Source organism: Podarcis vaucheri (assembly GCF_965113315.1).
Source record: "Podarcis vaucheri genome assembly, chromosome: 8".
Taxonomy (NCBI): Eukaryota; Metazoa; Chordata; class Lepidosauria; order Squamata; family Lacertidae; genus Podarcis; species Podarcis vaucheri.
In genome coordinates, this window is record NC_138766.1 from 15140946 (window position 1) to 15159761 (window position 18816).

At 44.7% G+C, this 18816-nt stretch overlaps 1 protein-coding gene across 2 annotated transcripts in view; it reads left to right on the forward strand.

Annotated features, from left to right (window-relative positions):
- The window catches only part of DNAH5 (dynein axonemal heavy chain 5), a 180519-nt gene that overhangs the window by 7130 nt on the left and 154573 nt on the right, over positions 1-18816 (forward strand). The window contains exons 1-7 of one of the 2 annotated variants that reach the window (XM_082234102.1): positions 4791-5034; positions 8478-8612; positions 11123-11207; positions 12251-12408; positions 12639-12860; positions 14124-14261; positions 18262-18438. In XM_082234102.1, coding sequence (XP_082090228.1) covers positions 4978-5034; positions 8478-8612; positions 11123-11207; positions 12251-12408; positions 12639-12860; positions 14124-14261; positions 18262-18438 — 972 coding nt within the window. In that variant the 5' untranslated portion in view covers positions 4791-4977. Of the gene's footprint in view, positions 1-4790; positions 5035-8477; positions 8613-11122; positions 11208-12250; positions 12409-12638; positions 12861-14123; positions 14262-18261; positions 18439-18816 lie in introns of those variants that run through there. The other variant, XM_082234101.1, reaches the window with a different exon arrangement.

Below are 18816 nucleotides of genomic sequence, written 5' to 3' on the forward strand. Positions count from 1 at the left end.
TACGCTGGTTCCCTCAGCCAATAGAGCGAGATGAGCACCGCAACCCCAGAGTCGGCCACGACTGGACCTAATGGTCAGGGGTCACTTTACTTTTGCCTTTAAACCAGGGTGCATGTATTATTATCTGTTACTGGCATTCACTTTCATGTCACTGAGTTCAGTTGAGCTCTGAAGTACCGCCTGTTTCCATGGCTAACTGTGATCCCATTTCAATATGCTAGCTTCCAGCCTGTAAAAGTCTATCCTGTATTTGACATATTCCACATTATTTCCAGGTGCCAGTGGAGAAACATCTGTTAAATAGTGGAAGGCTGGATAGTTCAGTTTGTTAGAGCGTGGTGCTGATAACTCCAAGGTTGCAGGTGCAAGCCCCACAAGGGACAGCTGCAGATTCCTGAATTGCGGGGGTTGGACTAGATGATCCACAGGGTACCTTCCAACTCTACAATTCTATGAAATATAAGGCCACTGGTATAAGTAGGAGTGGAATGGGGAGGACCTCTTGCAGATACTGTCGCTCTTGTGGCTTCATTTTTTCCCTCCTTGAATCTGTACTTCTTCTTTTAAAGATATGTGAGCTTTTAATTTCCAGATGAACTCAGATCAGCTCCAGTACAAACCACAGATGAAACAGCGATGAATCTGTGCCTGGGCTCAGCCCAGAAACTGATATTCAGTCCCATGGCTGAACCTTGGAACATATGAAATAATTAATGATACAGTCATTCTGTATCAGTTGCACTGGTTGCCTGACTGCTTGTGAGCTCAATTTAAAAGGCCAGATAGTTTGCAAGGAGCTTGTCTGAAGTGCCGCTTGCCTCCATGTGAACCTGTCTGGGGCTTATGATCCGCTGCAGAGGGCTTGCTTGCAAGCCACCAGCAAGCACCATCAGATTGGCAGGCACGAGAGACAGGGCCTTTTCAGTGATGGCGCCATTGATGTGGATCTGCCAACCATAGAATAATAGAGTTGCAGGGAGGCACATTTGTCTCCCTGTTTTCTTTTAGGTGGGCCTTCCAGACCTCTCAAGTGTCCCTATTTTCCAGGGACAGTTCTGAATTTACAGAAGCTATCCTGGTTTATGATTTTATCCCGGAATGTCTCACTTTTTCTTAGGACATCCCTGTTTTCATCGGAGAGATGTTGGAGGCTTTGGTAGGATGTCCCTATTTTCATCAGAGAAACGTTGGAGGGTGTGGAATAGGATTTTCCTATTTTCATCGGAGTAACCCAGCAGCACCTGAGCTCTGCGATTGAAGTACAGAGTGTTTGAGGACTGGGACACTCTCAGGGAAATCAGAATGCTTGTTTACAAAGCTATCATACTACCAACCTTACTGTATGCTTGTGAAACACGGACAACTTATAAACGCCATCTCCAACTCCTCAAAAGATTCCATCAACAGTGTCTCTGAAAAATGTTACACATCACTTAGGAAGACAGGCGAACTAAAATCAGTGTACTGGATGAAGCAAACATGACCATTGTCAAAGCGATGATTCTTCAACATCAACTTTGTTGGACTGGTCATGTTGTGCGGATGCCTGATTATAACCTTCCAAAGCGACTACTCTGTTCCAAACTTAAAAATGGAAAGCGTAATGCTGGTGGTCAACAAAAGAGGTTTAAAGACTCTCTCAAGGCAAATCTTTAAAAATGTAGCATAAACACTGACAACTGAGAAACACTGGCCTGCGAGCGCTCCAGTTGGAGAACAGCCTTTACCAAAGGTGTCTTGGGTTTTGAAGACGCTCAAACTCAGGACAAATGGGAGAAATGTGTTAAGAGGAAGGCACGCTTGGCAAACCCTCACCTTCATCAACTCTCGCCCAGAAACCTATGTCCCCACTGTGGAAGGACGTGTGGATCCAGAATGAATGAATGAATCTTTATTTGCATCAGCCATTGGCATAGCAATAAAACAACAACACGATAGACAAAGAATAGAAATACAGATAAAAAGTTGATTATATAAAATACATTTTAGAGTTCTGGATCCAGAATTGACCTCCACAGTCACTTATAGACTCACTGTTAAGACCATGTTCATGGAAGGTAATCTTACTTGGCTACGAGTGATCACCAAAGAAGAAAAAGAAGAATGGTTTTCTAGACATTTAAATTTCAATTTGCCTTTTGTTAAGGAAGGTAGGCTGGATGTTTAAGCCCTTGCACAGGGCTTCTGCTGACAGGACTCGTTAGCTGAATCCCACCTTAAAGAAATAATCAATAAGTACTCTTAAACCCTGTCACAAATGTTATCAAACGTCCACACTCATCGCATCCACAATCCTTTTCACCTCCTTGAATCTTGCCCATTGTTGAAATCTCCCACGACATCCTTGCAACTGAACATATATAAGTTCAATTACAGAGAGAGAAGGAGGCCACAATTTTTATTACTCAGCCAGCAAATGGCCCTCAGTGCAATTCTTCTGCTCGGAATCATATAGGAGTTGAGAGACGATGCTGAAAACCAGCAGGTCTTGTTTTAGCAGGAACATAAACTGGAGTCAAAGTCAGGGAAGGATTAATAGTAGTAGACCCAGGACATCTGGGTTTGAACCCACACTCAGCCACAAAGCCTACTTGGGGACATGGAGCCAGCCACCAATTCTTGGTCTAACCTACCTCACAGAGGTAGTTTTTGTGAGGGTGAGGGGTGGGAGACAGCTCTGAGCTCCTTGAGACAAGAGTGTGATGAATCTAGATATCTAGATCAATTAATTAACCAGAGAGTGTGACTTGATTTCCAGTCTTAAAGAAGACGAATCCATATGCTCTCCCAGTTATAATGAGGGAGAGATTCTAAACTGGGCATAAATTGGGAGTTTGATGCAGCTTGTCCCTAGAGAAAGATCAGGACTACCATGGTATGATGTTGTTTACACCCAGCCTGCTATTTCAACTTACCTATTCTATATGCCCAGGCGCAAAAATTCTGAATGTTTCACCACATATCTGGGCGCAAGGATTTTTTCTTGTGTTGGCACAGTCTTGTTGACTTTCATGGAAAGCTTAAGCTGTAGTCTTCATGTCACAAAGGAATATTAAATCATTTTCTTAAACTGTGTGTGAGTTGTTTCTTTATACTGCAGCTTACACAATACAATGTATTTGCCACTGGGGGGCACCACAGTATTGCTTTTCTGCATTTTGCAGGGCAAGAGAAACTCACCCCTTTTCAAGTGTCTTCTCATAGCCTTGTAGGTGGCATCCTGCTGGCTGTGTGTTTTAAAGCGAAAGCTGGTTTTAGCTGCAATGAGCTGTTCGTCCTGGCACAATATTATCACAGCACTGCACAGCATGAACCAATTTAATTTTATATCCAAACTTAAGGGCTATCGGCTCTCTCTTTTCCATGTTTGCAAAACTAGTCTCTGAACACGGGAAACGTAGAATTCGTCCCCCCAAAATGCATCAAGGCCATTCGCTTCTCTGACACTGATCAGTTAAGCTGGCGTGATGGCACATAACATTGATGAACATTTCAACAGCTCAGGGAACAAACCTGTCAATGTTTCATGTCCATCTCCCGTGAGGATAGAGAGTTGTCAGTTTGGCTGGTATTTAAACTTCACACAGTCACTAGGAATGGGAATAGCTTTGTGAGGCACACTGAAGTCCTAGGACGTGGGGATATTTGCATTTGCATTTTGTATTTTTATGCTGTGAACCGCCCTGAGATACAAATTAACTAACTGACTAACTAACTAACTAATTAACTAACTAAAGGGTCAGGGAGGCATCTGGCCAGAGATGAGATGATGTGGGGTAATCAACAGACTGAGAAACGAGAATCTGAGGGAAGAAACCATCTTGAGAAAAGGAATAATATTAATAATAATAATAATAATAATAATAATAATAATAATAATAATAATAATTTATTTATACCCCACCCATCTGGCTGGGTTTCCCCAGCCACTCTGGGAGGCTTTCAACAGAATATTAAAATACAATAATCTATTAAACATTAAAAGCTTCCCTAAACAGGGCTGCCTTCAGATGTCTTCTAAAAGTCTGGTAGTTGTTGTCGTCTTTGACATCTGGTGGGAGGGCGTTCCACAGGGCCCTCTGCCTGGTTCTCTGTAACTTGACTTCTCACAGTGAGGGAACCGCCAGAAGGCCCTCAGCGCTGGACCTCAGTGTCCGGGCAGAACGATGGGGGCGGAGACGCTCCTTCAGGTATACTGGGCTGAGGCCGTTTAGGGCTTTAAAGGCCAGCACCAAAACTTTGAATTGTGCTCGAAGTGGAGATAGCCCTCTCTAAAGATTCCATGTATTGAACAAGGGACTTGCTTTAGGCAAAGCAGAGACTCTATGACTGAGCAACGCTCCTAAAAAAAGAAAGACTGAACTATTCCTTGATTAAAAACAATTATCTACCACATTTCATCATATTAGATTTCAGGGCAGTGCAGATCAAGATGGCGAGAGATCGTAGTAACGCTCATGGAGCTCTGTGTCAGAGACTGGGGTTCTGTTTGTGGCTGTATTAATTAAAGCCAGTGTAAGGTTTGACATCTTTTGACAGCCATTCACCTGTCTTGCCTCACAGAGCACAAGAAAGAAAGAAAGGGGAAAGTGTTGGCCAAGATCCATAGAGCAAACAAGACCAAAGATGAAGTGTGGTTAGAAAAGAGAGCACTGGAACAGGGACAGCTGAGATTGCTATGCAAATTTGGTGGTGTCGTTTCAGAAGTCAACACTACCATAACAACACCACACCTATGTTGGGCTTGTCTCAGCAGCTCAAACTCCTGAGTTCTAGAGCTCCAGGTGGCTTCTCTGGGTGGGCCAGGCTCTGTTCACGGTCTGTTTTAGCTGTGAACGTTGGCCACATTCTGGAATCTAAACCAATTTTCAAGGCACCTAATCTTAGCCAGAGATCCTCGTGCCCCAAAAGTTTCGACTAAGGGACTCTGAGCAATGCTGGCTTCCGATTAACTGTTAGTGAACTTTAGCTAGCAAAATGTTCAGAAGTGGGAAGAGACAACTTTGGAAACAAAGCATCAGCAGAGTTTTGAAGGTAAGCGCCAGAGACCCTCGCTGTTTTGCAGCTGGGAATTGCATACCAGGCCAATTCTGGTTGTGCAATACAAGTGGATTCGGTGCTCTTGGGCAACAAACCTACTTCCCTCCCTGAATCCTTTGCAGTAAGGAAAGTGAGGGGGAAATGTGCTGAAAAGTACAGGAGAGTAAATGGGAACGAATGCTCAATAATCAGCATTTAATGGGATGATTGATTGACGTATGGTGGTGGGGAAGAATGAGTTGATTTTATTTTGCTTCATTGTGACTCAGGTTTTGTTTTTGTTTTTTTAAAAAAGGTGAAATTTATACTTTTAAGCTCATTTCCATTTTTAATCATTTTGCTTCCTGATCTTTAGAGGATGCTTGGATTTAGTCCTTTACTATGGATTCTCCTTGCATTTTTTTTGCAGCTGATTTTTATGTGGCCATGTTTATTTTGATGCTCTATTTAGTTAAGTTTTATAGAACGTAGAAATTCTCTCTTTTTTGTTTTGGTATTTGCTGTTTATTTAAGATATTTAAGACCTATGCTGTAAACCGCTTAAGAGTTTTGTTTAACTACGAGTGGTATATAAATGGTCCAAATAAAAATAATAATTGAAGAAAGTATGCGCTAAATCAGAGCAAATGTCAATATGCAGAAAACCCAGTTGGTGTTTGCTCCAATTCAGCAGTAAAGGCTGGGTTTTCCTGGGGGAAAGTACAGGTCTGGATAAGCTGCAAATGGAAGGATGGGCATGTGATTTTCTCCTGTATTCTTCAAAAACCAGTAGCTGGGATGGGGGACGGGCATTGCAAAAGGTAAGAATGCTCTTTTGGGCCACTTAGTTCTAAATCTCCCCTTCCACATCCAGAATCCAAAGGGATACCCTTCCACACCCCAAAATCACCATTTTATTGATTCAAAACAATAAAGATGATAAACGATTGCACACAGAGAGAAAGCACCGGATTGCTTAGAACTTTCTTGTTTTAACATGAGGTAAAGAGTTCTTGGAGAACAGATAGACGCTGGTCGTTTTCTTGCGTGAAGCTTCTTCTCTTTCTCTTATTTATTTTTAAAAATCCTTTTCCCTTTGGAGAAGAGTGACAGATCATTATTAGTGCATAATTTTTTATTATTACCTCATGAATTAAACTTCTGCCCATTATGGGCTCTGGTGATTTATGTATTTTGAATGGGAAAAATTCCTGCCGTAAAGACCGCCACATCTTCTAGAAGGTCTTTAGATATGGAATGACGGCTTGTTTTCAGATATTTAACGTAGATGATGGATTGAGCTGTGTATATTGGAATCCTTATAATACCGTATCTTGTGATTCATGAGCTGATATTGCAGTCTTATTTATTTCGTGATGGATTGCTTTTTGTCTCAGTACCTTCATTGGCGAGTTGCAGCCCCCCCTTTTGTTATAAGCGAAATAGGTCTATTAGCCATGGTAACTAAATGTAAACCCAGAAACTACAGAGAATTTTGTTATTTTCATGTTGCTGATTGTGAGCTTTGTCAGGATTCCTGCCAGCCACTGAGGGGAACAGTATGTTAGGTCTTAAATGTGATATCCTTTCTCATGTTTTTTTTTGAATGCAAAGACACCCCCCTGCGTCACTCCTATTGGCTTTCTGAAGCTTGGACCACGACCGAAAACGATAGCCTGAGACTAGAGACTGGCACACCCCCTCTGTAATGTTTTGTTTGTGGCAGCTTGGGTAACCTGTTGCTTAGCAGCTCTGGCAGCTGCTGCTGCTATTGTCAAACGGTCAAAGGCAATTTGCTGCCCGGGTGAAATGAGATCTCTCCATCTTTCAGGTTGCTTTTATCAAATGATTGGCTTTTGTTTTCCAACCCCATGGTGAGGACGTTTTCAGGAAGTCAAATGATGCAAGGCTCATTTGGGCGACAATCGAAAGCCCGCTTAGATCTCATTTTGAGAAGCAGGCGTTTTGGAATCCGTTGGAAATAAATGAAGAAATAATTCTGTCCACTCAGCTGTCAGGAAAACAGTGCCTAACCAATCCCTTCCTGTGGCTACGTGGCAAAGCCTATGTGGCCCTCCAGATGTATAGAATTGTAGGGTTGTAGGAATACAATACAGGAATCCTGCCCACAGCTGTCCCTGGGTGGGCTCGAACCACCAACCTTCCGGTTAACAGCCGGACACACTGATTCATTGCACAATGAGGTAGCTGGACTACAACTCACATCACCTCTGACCATTGGCCATACTGGCTGGGGCTGATGGGATTTGCAGAGGTGGAGCTAGCTGCTCAAGCACCTGGTGCGGCACACATGCTGTGTACCCAGGGGCGGGGCTATCTTCCTGCTGGGGCGGGGCTAGCCACCATGGGGGCGGGGCTAGCTGCCGTAGGGGGTGCCGCCCATGTCGAGCGTCCCAGGAGGCTGCCGCCCACAGTGAGCATCAAGCATCCCAGGGGGGGTGCCTGTAGCGAGTGTCCTGGGGGGGCGGCACGGCAATGTCACCCCCCCTCAGGGATGAAACCCAGGGCGGACCACCCCCTTCCACCGCCACTGGGGATTTGGAGTCCATTTGCATTCCTATCTCCCTTGACTTCTTCAGAGCCCAATTCTATACATGATGTGATGATGATGATTAATTGAGTTTATATACCGCCCTATACTCAGAGGTCTCAGGTTGGTTCACAGAAAAGATCACAACATAAAAACAACATAAAAACATAAAACATAAAAACAACAACCCAATAACACGCCCCCCCCCCAAGAAAAAAAGCCACATTTTAAAAGGGTATAGATCAACCAAAGGCCTGGTTAAAAAGGAGCGTTTTTGCCTGGCACCTAAAGGTATATAATGAAGGCGCCAGGCGAACTTCCCTGGAGAGAGCATTTCACAGATGGGGGCCACTGCAGAAAAGGCCCGTTCTCGTGTTGCCATCCTCCGCACCTCTCAAGGAGGAGGAGCATGAAGATGGGCATCAGAAGATGATCTCAGGTTCTGGGTAGGTTCATATGGAAAGACATGGTCCTTGCGGTCCTAAGCTATTTAAGGCTTTATAGGTGAAAACCAGCACTTTGAATTGGGCCCAGAAACTAATTGGTAGCCAGAACAGTGGGACGAGGATCGTTGTAATATGCTCAAACCGTCTTGTTCCAGTGAGCAACTAGGTTGCTGAATTCTGCACTAGCTGAAATTTCCGAACTGTCTTCAGAAGCAGCCTTACATATGATGCGTTTATACTTGGGGGAAAGTTCCCGTTGAACGAATCCGAAGGAACTTGCATATGACTGCAGCCCTATCCAGTGAACACAGAGATTTCCCCCTCCCCCAAGAATATCACATGGAGTTTTTGCTTTTTCACTGATGGGTTCAAGCATCGGGAATTTTTGAGCTTCTAATGCAGGGCCTGGAAAGAAACGCTAAGTTCCCTCTAAGGTACTAATGGGAATCTTGTCCTTCCAGCAAAAGCTGAAGGAGGAAAAAGAGGCCAAGCGTGCTCACCTGGATGGCAGGCACGATTATATCCTGTCGATTGTTGCTTCCTGCGTGGATTTAGAGAAGGCTGAAGTGGAAGATGCAATCCTTGAAGGAAATCAGGTAGGCTAATGGATGTAGCTTCAGAAGGCAGAAACCTGCTGGGAGCGGAAAGGATTTAATGCCATGTTGATTGTGGATGCATTTAAGAACATGCAAGTTGGCGTGTGCCAAATGTTCACTCGCTTCACTGTAAATGGAGCAAAATGGTTTTCGAGAAATCCCTTCAGATGTTTTGTACGCCAGTTTATTGCCTGTGCTGATGCTTTAGCATTCCTCCTCTCCTCCTGCTCAGTTCTGGGTCATCTTCCTGGAAACGGATGATCCCAGTGAGTCAGGAACATAATTTAAAATATTTATAGATCACCCTTCATCCTATTAGGATTCCAGGACAGCAGTTTATGCCTTGGTACAAATCACATTGTGAGTGTGAGGGTGTCACAAAGCTACAGAGCCGTTTCCAAGAGGGATGGCTTGCTGTAGCCAGCCAGATACCCTGGCTACCCCAGGCCAACTGAGGCTCCTTGGGGCTGTGGCTTTGTTATATTTAAGGGGAGTTTGGATTAGGAGTTTTCTGCACCAGTCTCAAAAATCCCTAATTTCTAAGGTGCCAATTGAGGTTGTCAAGTGAGCCCAGGTCATCCATAGGGCAGGAAGGAACTGGAGGCATGAAATGGCAATTAGCTTTTTATTAACAGAAAATAACACAGTAGAGTCCTCTGGCTTGTATTAATTTAATTGGGACGTTGCTAAAATTGACCACTAGCCCTACCCTAGCCTCTCATTTTGGATTCCTCCCAAGCAGATGAAAGCTGCGTTGAGTTTGGTGAGCTCTCCCTGTGGGCTTGTCTGGCAAGAGAGCCAACAGGACTGGGGCTGCCCTGCTGTTGTGTAGCAAGGGCAATGTCTGACTGCTCTCTGTCTGAGTCGGCACTCACACTGTGACTTTCAGCTTCTAATCCTGTCCTGGAAGGCCCTCCTCCTGACGCCCCTTGATTGCTCAAACCCTCCACTTCTAGCACATCCCAGACTGCTCCTCAGAGTCCCACCACCATGATCTGGGGTCCAAGTCGCTATCTTGAGCAGGTGGCTCCCACTGCTGTTTCTCATCCAGCCAGTCCCTGACACCCTATCAACCAGTGACCTGAGTAGCTCAGTGAGGGCCTTACCCAAGGGTGAGTGGGAAGCCTGGGTGTCAAAACAGTCCCAAACCCTTGTGGGCAAGACCTTTTTAAGGCAGCCTTTCTCAACCTGTGGGTCCCCAGATGTTGTTGAACTGCAACTCCCATCACTCCTAGCTAGCAAGGCCAGAGCTCAGGGATGATGGGAGTTGTGGTCCAACAACATCTGGGGACCCACAGGTTGAGAACCACTGTTTTAAGGTCTTCTTCTCCTTGTGAGATCCTGTGGTACGATCCCTTCCCATGAGAGCACACAAGAGCACAGGGAAGTGCAATTCAGACCTCCCCAATGATTTCCTGGTCACATGCCATCGGGCAACGTTGACCCGTTTGCAGTTAGTTGTGCCTGGAATGAGCTTAAAACTTCAGCAGACTCAACTACACTATCAGGGCTTGTTCACACAGGGGTGGAGGAAGGGGTGTGTGTGTGGGGGCAGTCTGCCCCGGGTGTCACCATTGAGGGGGGTGACAAAATGCCGGGCGGCAGTCACTGCAGGGCTTGCAGCGTGCCTGAGCCACACGTCTCTCTGAGAACCCATGTGGTGTAGTGGTTAAGAGCGGCAGTCTCGTAATCTGGGGGACCGGGTTCGCATTTCCGCTCCTCCACATGCAGCTGCTGGGTGACCTTGGGCTAGTCACACTTCTCTAAAGTCTCAGCCCCACTCACCTCACAGAGTGTTTGTTGTGGGGGAGGAAGGGAAAGGAGAATGTTAGCCGCTTTGAGACTCCTTCGGGTAGTGATAAAGCGGAATATCAAATCCAAACTCTTCTTCTTCTCCTGGGAGTGATGTGGTGGCTTGGAAGCCCGCAGGCTCTGCGCTGCCCCAAACAGTCCACCCTCCCCCTCAGCTGTAGGGCGGCTGAGTGGGAGGAGCCAGGCAGACTCCTTGGAGGCCCTGCGGAATGTCCTGCCCCGGCTGGCCCCACCCCTGGGCACAGGGCACGTGCGCCACCCCAGGCGCCTGATCGGCTTGCTCCACGGCTGTGTCCACACTAACCTTTGCGCTGCTCTTTTTCACCCCATAGCTTTCCCTGTGAAAACCCGCTCTTTAAAGCTCAATCGGAGGAAACGGCAATTTGTGGGAAACATGATGTTTGCTCTGAGCACTAAAGAGTGGGTTTTCGCAGAGAAAGCTTTGGTGCAAATAAAATAAAATAAACTGCTTGGGCACAGAGCTTTTAAGCACAAACCTGTGCCTGGAAAGAGCAGATAGGCCCCCAAGGTGTTGAAAGCATGTGCAGGTTGTTGAAAGACCTGATTTCCATACTCTCTGCAAGTGCAAGCAAAGATTCTGGCACATGGACACATTTAGCTCTTGCTATGTCTTGTAGCAAGGCACTGATACACATTTAACTTTGAACTGTTAACTACAAATTATGAACTTTTAACAGATAGAGCGTATTGATAAATTCTTCATTGCTGGAGGCTTTCGTCACGTCATGTTCTACTATCAAGAGATGGAAGCAACGGAAACAGGTAGGGAAAGTATTGCCCATACTTCTTTAGGAGTCAAAGATACAACCCATCAGCTCTTTACACACACCGGATGTGCTTTTTAAAAGGTTATTTTATTTTTTTGAAATCATTTTTATTTGATTTCACAAATATAAATTTACAACAATCCAAATGCATATCCATATCTAGAGATTGCTCTGAATCTCGAGACTTTCCCTCATCTCCTTCATGGGTCCTATTGTCAACATTTACAAATGCAGTATTATTCCATAATCTATATTATGTATCCATCCATATTATCCACAGTATTTGTTACATTACAAGTGGGAATTAAACCCTGCTAATGGTTGTTGAAATATCAATAACCTCAGATATGCAGATGACACAACCTTGATGGCAGAAAGTGAGGCGGAATTAAAGAACCTTTTAATGAGGGTGAAAGAGGAGAGCACAAAATATGGTCTGAAGCTGAACATCAAATAGTAGTAGTAGTAGTAGTAGTAGTAGTAGTAGTAGTAGTAAAGCAATAAAACAAACATTAAAAGCTTCCCTAAACAGAGCTGCCTTCAGATGTCTTCTAAAAGTCAGATAGTTGTTTATTTCCTTGACATCTGATGGGAGGGGGTTCCACAGGGTGGGTGGCACTACCGAGAAGGCCCTCTGCCTGGTTCCCTGTAGCTTCACTTCTCGCAGTGAGGGAACAGCCAGAAGGCCCTCAGAGCTGGACCTCAGTGTCCGGCCTGAATGATGGAGGTAGAGACACTCCTTCAGGTATACTGGGCCAAGGCCATTTAGGGCTTTAAAGGTCAGCACCAACACTTTGAATTGGGCTCGGAAACGTACTGGGAGCCAATGTAGGTCTTTCAGGACCGGTGCTATATGGTCTCGGCAGCTACTCCCAGTCACCAGTCTAGCTGCTGTATTCTGGATTAGTTGTAGTTTCTGGGTCACCTTCAAAAGTTGCCCCGCATAGAGCGCATTGCAGTAGTCCAAGCAGGAGATAACCAGAGCATAGTGTTCAGTTGGTTGCACTGATACTGTCCCCCCCCCCCGAAATGTTCCAGGACATGGAGGCTCTACGGCAAATATCCCTCACTCAGCTAAGAGCAAAGGGCCTAAATTATTTGTGACGGAAGGCAAGGATGTCGCTTTAACTGGCATATGCGTTTTCTTCATCAGAACTAACCCATCCAAACCAATCACTGTGGAAAATATTAATCGCGTGAGTATCTCCCGCTTTTTAGTCACATTCATGAGCACTTGTGATTGCATATAGGGGAACTGCCCTGTGTCCATCTCGAGTTTGATTTGCATTTTGCCATTTTTCAAGCAAAACCGACTGGGATTGCATGCTTGATCTCCTCATTCAAGACTCTAGTCCTCAGTGTTCTTTTCATTCGTATAATAAGCCCCAAGCTAACAATGTGATGTGTTGTTTTGGTTTGTTGCCAGGAAGTGGCTTTCAACATGATGGATACTGCTCATGGGGGTTTACTGAACAGTGTCCAGCAGTTGCTGTCTGATATCTTCATCCCAGCTCTGAAGACAATGAACTACGGCTGGGGAGAGTCGAGTGGACCACAGAAAGGGGCTAACATCAAGCAGGACTTCATTGCTTCTCTAGAGGGATTTGTTAGTGTTCTTTCGGGGGCTCAGCAGAGCCTGATGGAGAAGGTAGTCTTTCTTGTTTTTGTATTAGAACAGGGGTCTGCAACCTTTAAGACAAAAAGAGCCACTTGGACTCGTTTCCGAAGAAAAAATACTGGGAGCTGCAAAACCATTGCAACATTTAAAACAAATATAACACTGCATATATTGTTTCTTACCTTAATGTCCGATCTGACAGCGGGCGGGAAGGTGACGTCGGGACGGTGCGTGACTAACACACGCACCGCCCCCATGCGACGTCACAGCCAGTACAGCGCCCGCCACAGTGAGGAGTGTCGGGGCGCACAATGCGCCTCCTCCCCTCGCTAGTATCCGCCCCAGAGCCGCGGCAAAGGTGTAAAAGAGCCACATGCGGCTCCGGAGCCGCGGGTTGCAGACCCCTGTATTAGAAGAATATTAGCTGAGCAAGGTGCATAGGTGTTTAAAACAGGACATAGTTATGAAGTATGCACCAATGGTATTGTACTCTTTGAATTAAGTAATGACAAGCTCCCAAGGTTTCTTGAGTGTCCGTTTCCAGCATTTACTGGGAGCATCATTTGAAAATTATATGCTAAGAATGTCAGAACAGCCCTGTGGCATCAGACTAAAGGCCTGTCTGTTCCAGCATCCTGTTTCTGCAGTGGCCAACCAGATGCCTCAGGGAAGCTCATAAGCAGGTCACATGGGCAATGGCCCATTGTTATTCTGAAGCAGAGGTATGCTGCTAATGCAGTTTATTCGGTGGGTGGCTCTGGTCTAAACCTCTGAGCCTCTTGGGCTTGCCAATCAGAAGGTCAGCGGTTCGAATCCCTGTGACGGGGTGAGCTTCTGTTGCTCTGTCCCAGCTCCTGCCAACCTAGCCGTTTGAAAGCACACCAGTGCAAGTAGATAAATAGGTATCACTGTGGTGGGAAGGTAAATGGTGTTTCCATGTGCTCTGGCTTCCATCATAGTGTTCCATTGTGCCAGAAGCGGTTTAGTCATGCTGGCCACATGACCCGGAAAGCTGTCTGTGGACAAAGGCCAGCTCCCTTGGCCTGAAAGCGAAATGAGCGCCACACCCCAAGGTCGTCTTTGACTGGACTTAACCGTCCAGGGGTGCTTTACCTTTACCTCACCTTATTCAGCTGAAGTTTAGAGCAGGGCAGTGTGAAGTTCAAAGTGACTGGGTCTTACGTGTTGCAGAGACGATAGCCTTGAGATTAGTCTGTGCACAGCCACAATTCCTTGGGTGAATGGGTTATTGAACGTATACATGGAACAATAACTGGTTAAAATATTGCTTAGGTGAATCTGAAGAAGTGTGAAACCTATGATCTGAAAACGCTCAAGGGACCTGCAGATTACCTGGTGGCATCAAATAGTACGGAGACTCTGGAACGGATAGAGGCCTGCATGAAAGTTTGGATTAAGCAAATTGAACAGGTGATGTTTTGATGAATCGTAGAATCCTACAACTGTAAAATTGGAAGAGACCCCAAGGGTCATCAAGTCCAACCCGCTGCAATAATAATAATAATAATAATAATAATAATAATAATAATAATAATAATAATTTTTATTTATGATTTACACTACGCCCATCTGGCTGGGCTTCCTCAGCCACTCTGGGCGGCTTCCAACAAAATATTAAAATACAGTAATGCATCAAACATTAAAAGCTTCCCTTAACAGGGCTGCCTTCAGATGTCTTCTAAAAGTCTGGTAGTTGTTCTTCTCTTTGACATCTGGTGGGAGGGCGTTCCACAGGGCGGGGGGTGCCACTCAGGTGCCACTACCGAGAAGGCCCTTTGCCTGGTTCTCTGTAACTTGGCTTCTCACAGTGAGGGAACCAACAGAAGGCTCTTGGCACTGGACCTCAGTGTCCGGGCAGGACGATGGGGGTGGAGACGCTCCTTCAGATATACTGAATGTAGGAATCTCAGCTAAAGGGGGCTAGACAAGCTGTGGCTTGGGGACTTCCAGGTTGGTGCCTCCAGCAATGGCGGAGTTCCTCTGATCGGGAGGAACTTGCCCCGTGGGAATTTGGGTCTGTACCGCCGCGGCGAAGGCGGAGACCCTTAAAAATCACAGGCGGGAGAAGCCTGTGAATATGGGATTCGGCGGGCACCTTTTGCGCCTCCCCTACTCTCGGGGGAACCCAATTTCGGGGACCCGGAGTGACGCGGGGTGAGTGGTGCGGTGCTTCGAATCGTCTGCTTCTTCCACGGAGCGAAGCCGCATAGCTGTTGCCGGAGAGCACTGACTTTTTCCTGTGGACAATTTGACTCCAAAGCAATTACCCGTGAGTAGAGCTGATACGGGACAATCGGATTTTAAACGTTTAATTTGGCATTGAAACGGGGAGGTTCAAAACAGGAAGTCCGCCTTCCCTATTTGTAAATAGACTAAGGCAAGGAGTCGGTAAGCTGAAGTCTTGGGAAGCCTTTTGTAAAAGATTAAAGTTCCATCGGTAAAGAGTATAAAATCCCACTTGGAGGCAGGAGAAGATGGGGGGAAGCTGTGGACTGAGTATGCCTGCAGGAGAGAGTAAAGAGAGTTAAAAATACTGCCGCTCTGACCCTGGAAACGGGCTGCTAGTGAGCGGACGTTTTGGAATGTCCATTGACAGCACTTAGAACGTTCCTTGACAGCTAACAGAATAAGAGAGATATATTGTTTCTACTGTCTTCGGCTGCTTCTAAAAAGGAGTAAAAAAGTAACTGAAAACTGAAACTAACTTTGGATTGTACGAGTTGCGCTTAAAGGTGACATTTTTGACTATTATAAATAGAAATTGTTTCCCCCTAGTGGAAGTTTCGGAAATTGGTTACTTTATAAGAGCTGGGCTAGGGGAGTTTCCAACTGTAAGATAAAACTGTGTGACTCTGGGATTGACCTTGAATCTCTTAAGCGTTATGGCGAATGGAAAGGAAAGAACAGATGAAATGTCAACAGAAGAGGCCTTAGTGGCCGCATTATTGGAAAAAAAAAGACTCGTTGGAACAGCTTCACAAGAAAACAGAAGTTCTGTACAACGCAACAGAAGTGATGAATGTGAAAGCGGATGCTGCAAATAATAAAATTGATTTAATTGTAGAAAGTTTAAATAACCTGGGACAAAAGGTGAACACCAACACAGAAACCACCCAGAAATTGACACAGGAATCTACTTTAATACGGCAAACGGCGGATGAAGTCAGGGAGAAAACCTTTGCTGCTGAATGTAAAACAACACAATTGGAGTGTGAGAGAGCCCCACATATTCAAAAGCAACTTGATGAATATAAGCTGACACTTGCTATGATGGAATTTAAAGAAAAACAGATGAATTTGAAGATCAGAACCCCACCAGAACTGGGAAAGGAAAGTTCGACAGAGCTTCAGGAGGAGACAGGATCAACATCGGCTGAGAAAGAGAGACTTTTGGGGGACAGTAGGACCACCAAAAATGTGAATTTACTTAAGGGCAACTATGAAGGACGTTGGATTGAAGAGAAGGGGGATTGGGAAATATGGACAAATCTGAAGTTGTTATGGTTGGGCCGAGCTGCTGTGGTGTGGATGAGGGTTGCTGTGTTGCCGGGGATGTTGCTTTTGTGTCAAAAAGTGCAAGTTTTGGATGGGAGGGATTGTTTCAGGAGGTGGCAGAGGGATGTTCCTGGATTGGTTTGGCAGGGCAGGAAGCCTCGAGTAAAACTTAAGATATTGACGGATGCTAAAGAAGGAGGTGGACCTGCCCTGCCAGACCCCTAAACTTTGTTGTGAACCATCTGCTTTTTGCTGGCTGAGAGAATGGCTGTCTTTTAAAAGCACTGAGGTGTTGAATAATGGCAGATGAAGTTGATGGAATTGGCGGAAAAGACTGGCAAGATCCGAGACCAGGGAGAAGAGTCGGTGGAAGAAGACTGGGAAAAGCTTAAAGACGATTTATAGAAATATTGTAAAATTAATGAATGTTAGAAGAATGTCGGAATGAAATTATATGGCTTCAGTAGAAATGTTATAAGGAATTAAGTATAAATAGATTAATAGAGTATTAAAGGAAAATAAGGTTAAAATGTGTTAAGATAATTATAGGATAGAAAATAGGGGAAGATGGAAAGGAATTGCTGAAATAATTAATAGAAGTGGAATACAAAAAGGGAGGTGTGAGGAAGCCGTGGAAATATGGGAAAGGAAGATAAGATATTGGAAGTTCTTTCTTTTTTCTTTTTTTCCTTCTTCTTTTTTTGATGTGTTTTTAAAATGTTTTTGTTTTGTTCTGTTAATTTTTATGTAGTGTTTTTGTATTATAATGTATTGTTTGTTTGTTTTTCTTTTGTAAGTGTTTAAATTGTTGTAAAAGTAATAAATATTATTCTTTTTTTAAAAAAAGGAATCTCAGCTAAAGCACCCATAACAGACGGCCAACCAACATCTGCTATGATAGCCATGTTCAAATATATAAAAGGATGTCACATAGAGGAGGGAGAAAGGTTGTTTTCTGCTGCTCCAGAGAAGCGGACACGGAGCAATGGATCCAAACTACAAGAAAGAAGATTCCACCTAAACATTAGGAAGAACTTCCTGACAGTAAGAGCTGTTCGACAGTGGAATTTGCTGCCAAGGAGTGTGGTGGAGTCTCCTTCTTTGGAGGTCTTTAACAACCATATGTCAGGAGTGCTCTGATGGTGTTTCCTGCTTGGCAGGGGGTTGGACTCGATGGCCCTTGTGGTCTCTTCCAACTCTATGATTCTATGATTCTACTAAAAATCTCTAAGGAAGGATACTCCACAACTTCTCAGGGGAGACTGTTCCATTGTTGAAAAGCTCTTGCTGTCAGACAGCTCTTCCAGTTGAGTCAGAATCTCCTTTCTTGTAACTTGAAGCCATTGGTTTGAGCCCTACCTTCCAGAACAGGAGAGAACAAGCTTGCTCCATCTTCCATGTGACAGCCCTTTAAGATATTTGAGGATGGCTATCATATCTCCTCTCAGTCTCCTGTTTTCCAGCTTCCTCAACCGTTCCTCATAAGGCTTGGTTTCCAGGCCCTTGATCATCTTGGTTGCCCTCCTCTGCACACATTCCAGCTTTTCAACATCCTTCTTAAATTGTGGTGTCCAGAATTGGGCACAGCATTCCAGGTTTGAATAGTTTACTATACATTGTGATGATTATTAATAAAAAACCAAACCTATAATTCATCATTATGATACTAAGGGCCTTGCTGACTGCTGACTGCTAGTATCTTTCTGACAGAAATTTTAATGGAAATTCATTAGGAGAAAAGGGCATTTCTCAAGTAAACCGTCAGTTTCTTCCTAGCTTGCTTAGCATTACAACTCAGCATCCAACCAGATTCAAGATGTTAACACTGAAAGCCCAGCAGGTTCCACACAGTCCACTGAGAGCAATTAGCTTTTCCCATATTCGCCTGATAATAACCTCCTGTGTGGCTTTGTAGGTCATTGCAGAAAATAGCCAGCTGCGGAAGGAAGCAGATGATCTGGGGCCACGCGCAGAGCTGGATCACTGGAAGAAACGTCTGTCCAAGTTTAATTACCTGGTGGATCAGCTGAAGACCTCAGATGTGAAAGCTGTGCTTGGAGTGCTTACGGCTGCTAAATCAAAACTTCTGAAGGTAAGTTTGCTGGTTATTTGCTGGTGTGTTCATAAGATTTAGAACCCCATTCCTTTTTCTTTAAAGGCTATACTTGTTTCCAAACACACATACAGAGAGAGACTTTCCACCCAATAAGCTCACAAGGCAGCTTATAATAAAATCTGCCATGTTCCATAAAGAGAACAATAAAATACTATAAAATTAATACTTGTATATAGCAACACACACTGAGCCTTTCAATTGGGGTTAGCCCATAGGGCAGCTCGTAATAAAATGTACATTTCAGAACTAGAATAATAAAAAATAACACGTATATATAGTAACACACAGGGAGAGCCTTTAAGCTCAGCTTATAAAATGTAAAAGAGCTGATAGTATAATGTACAACATTCCAGT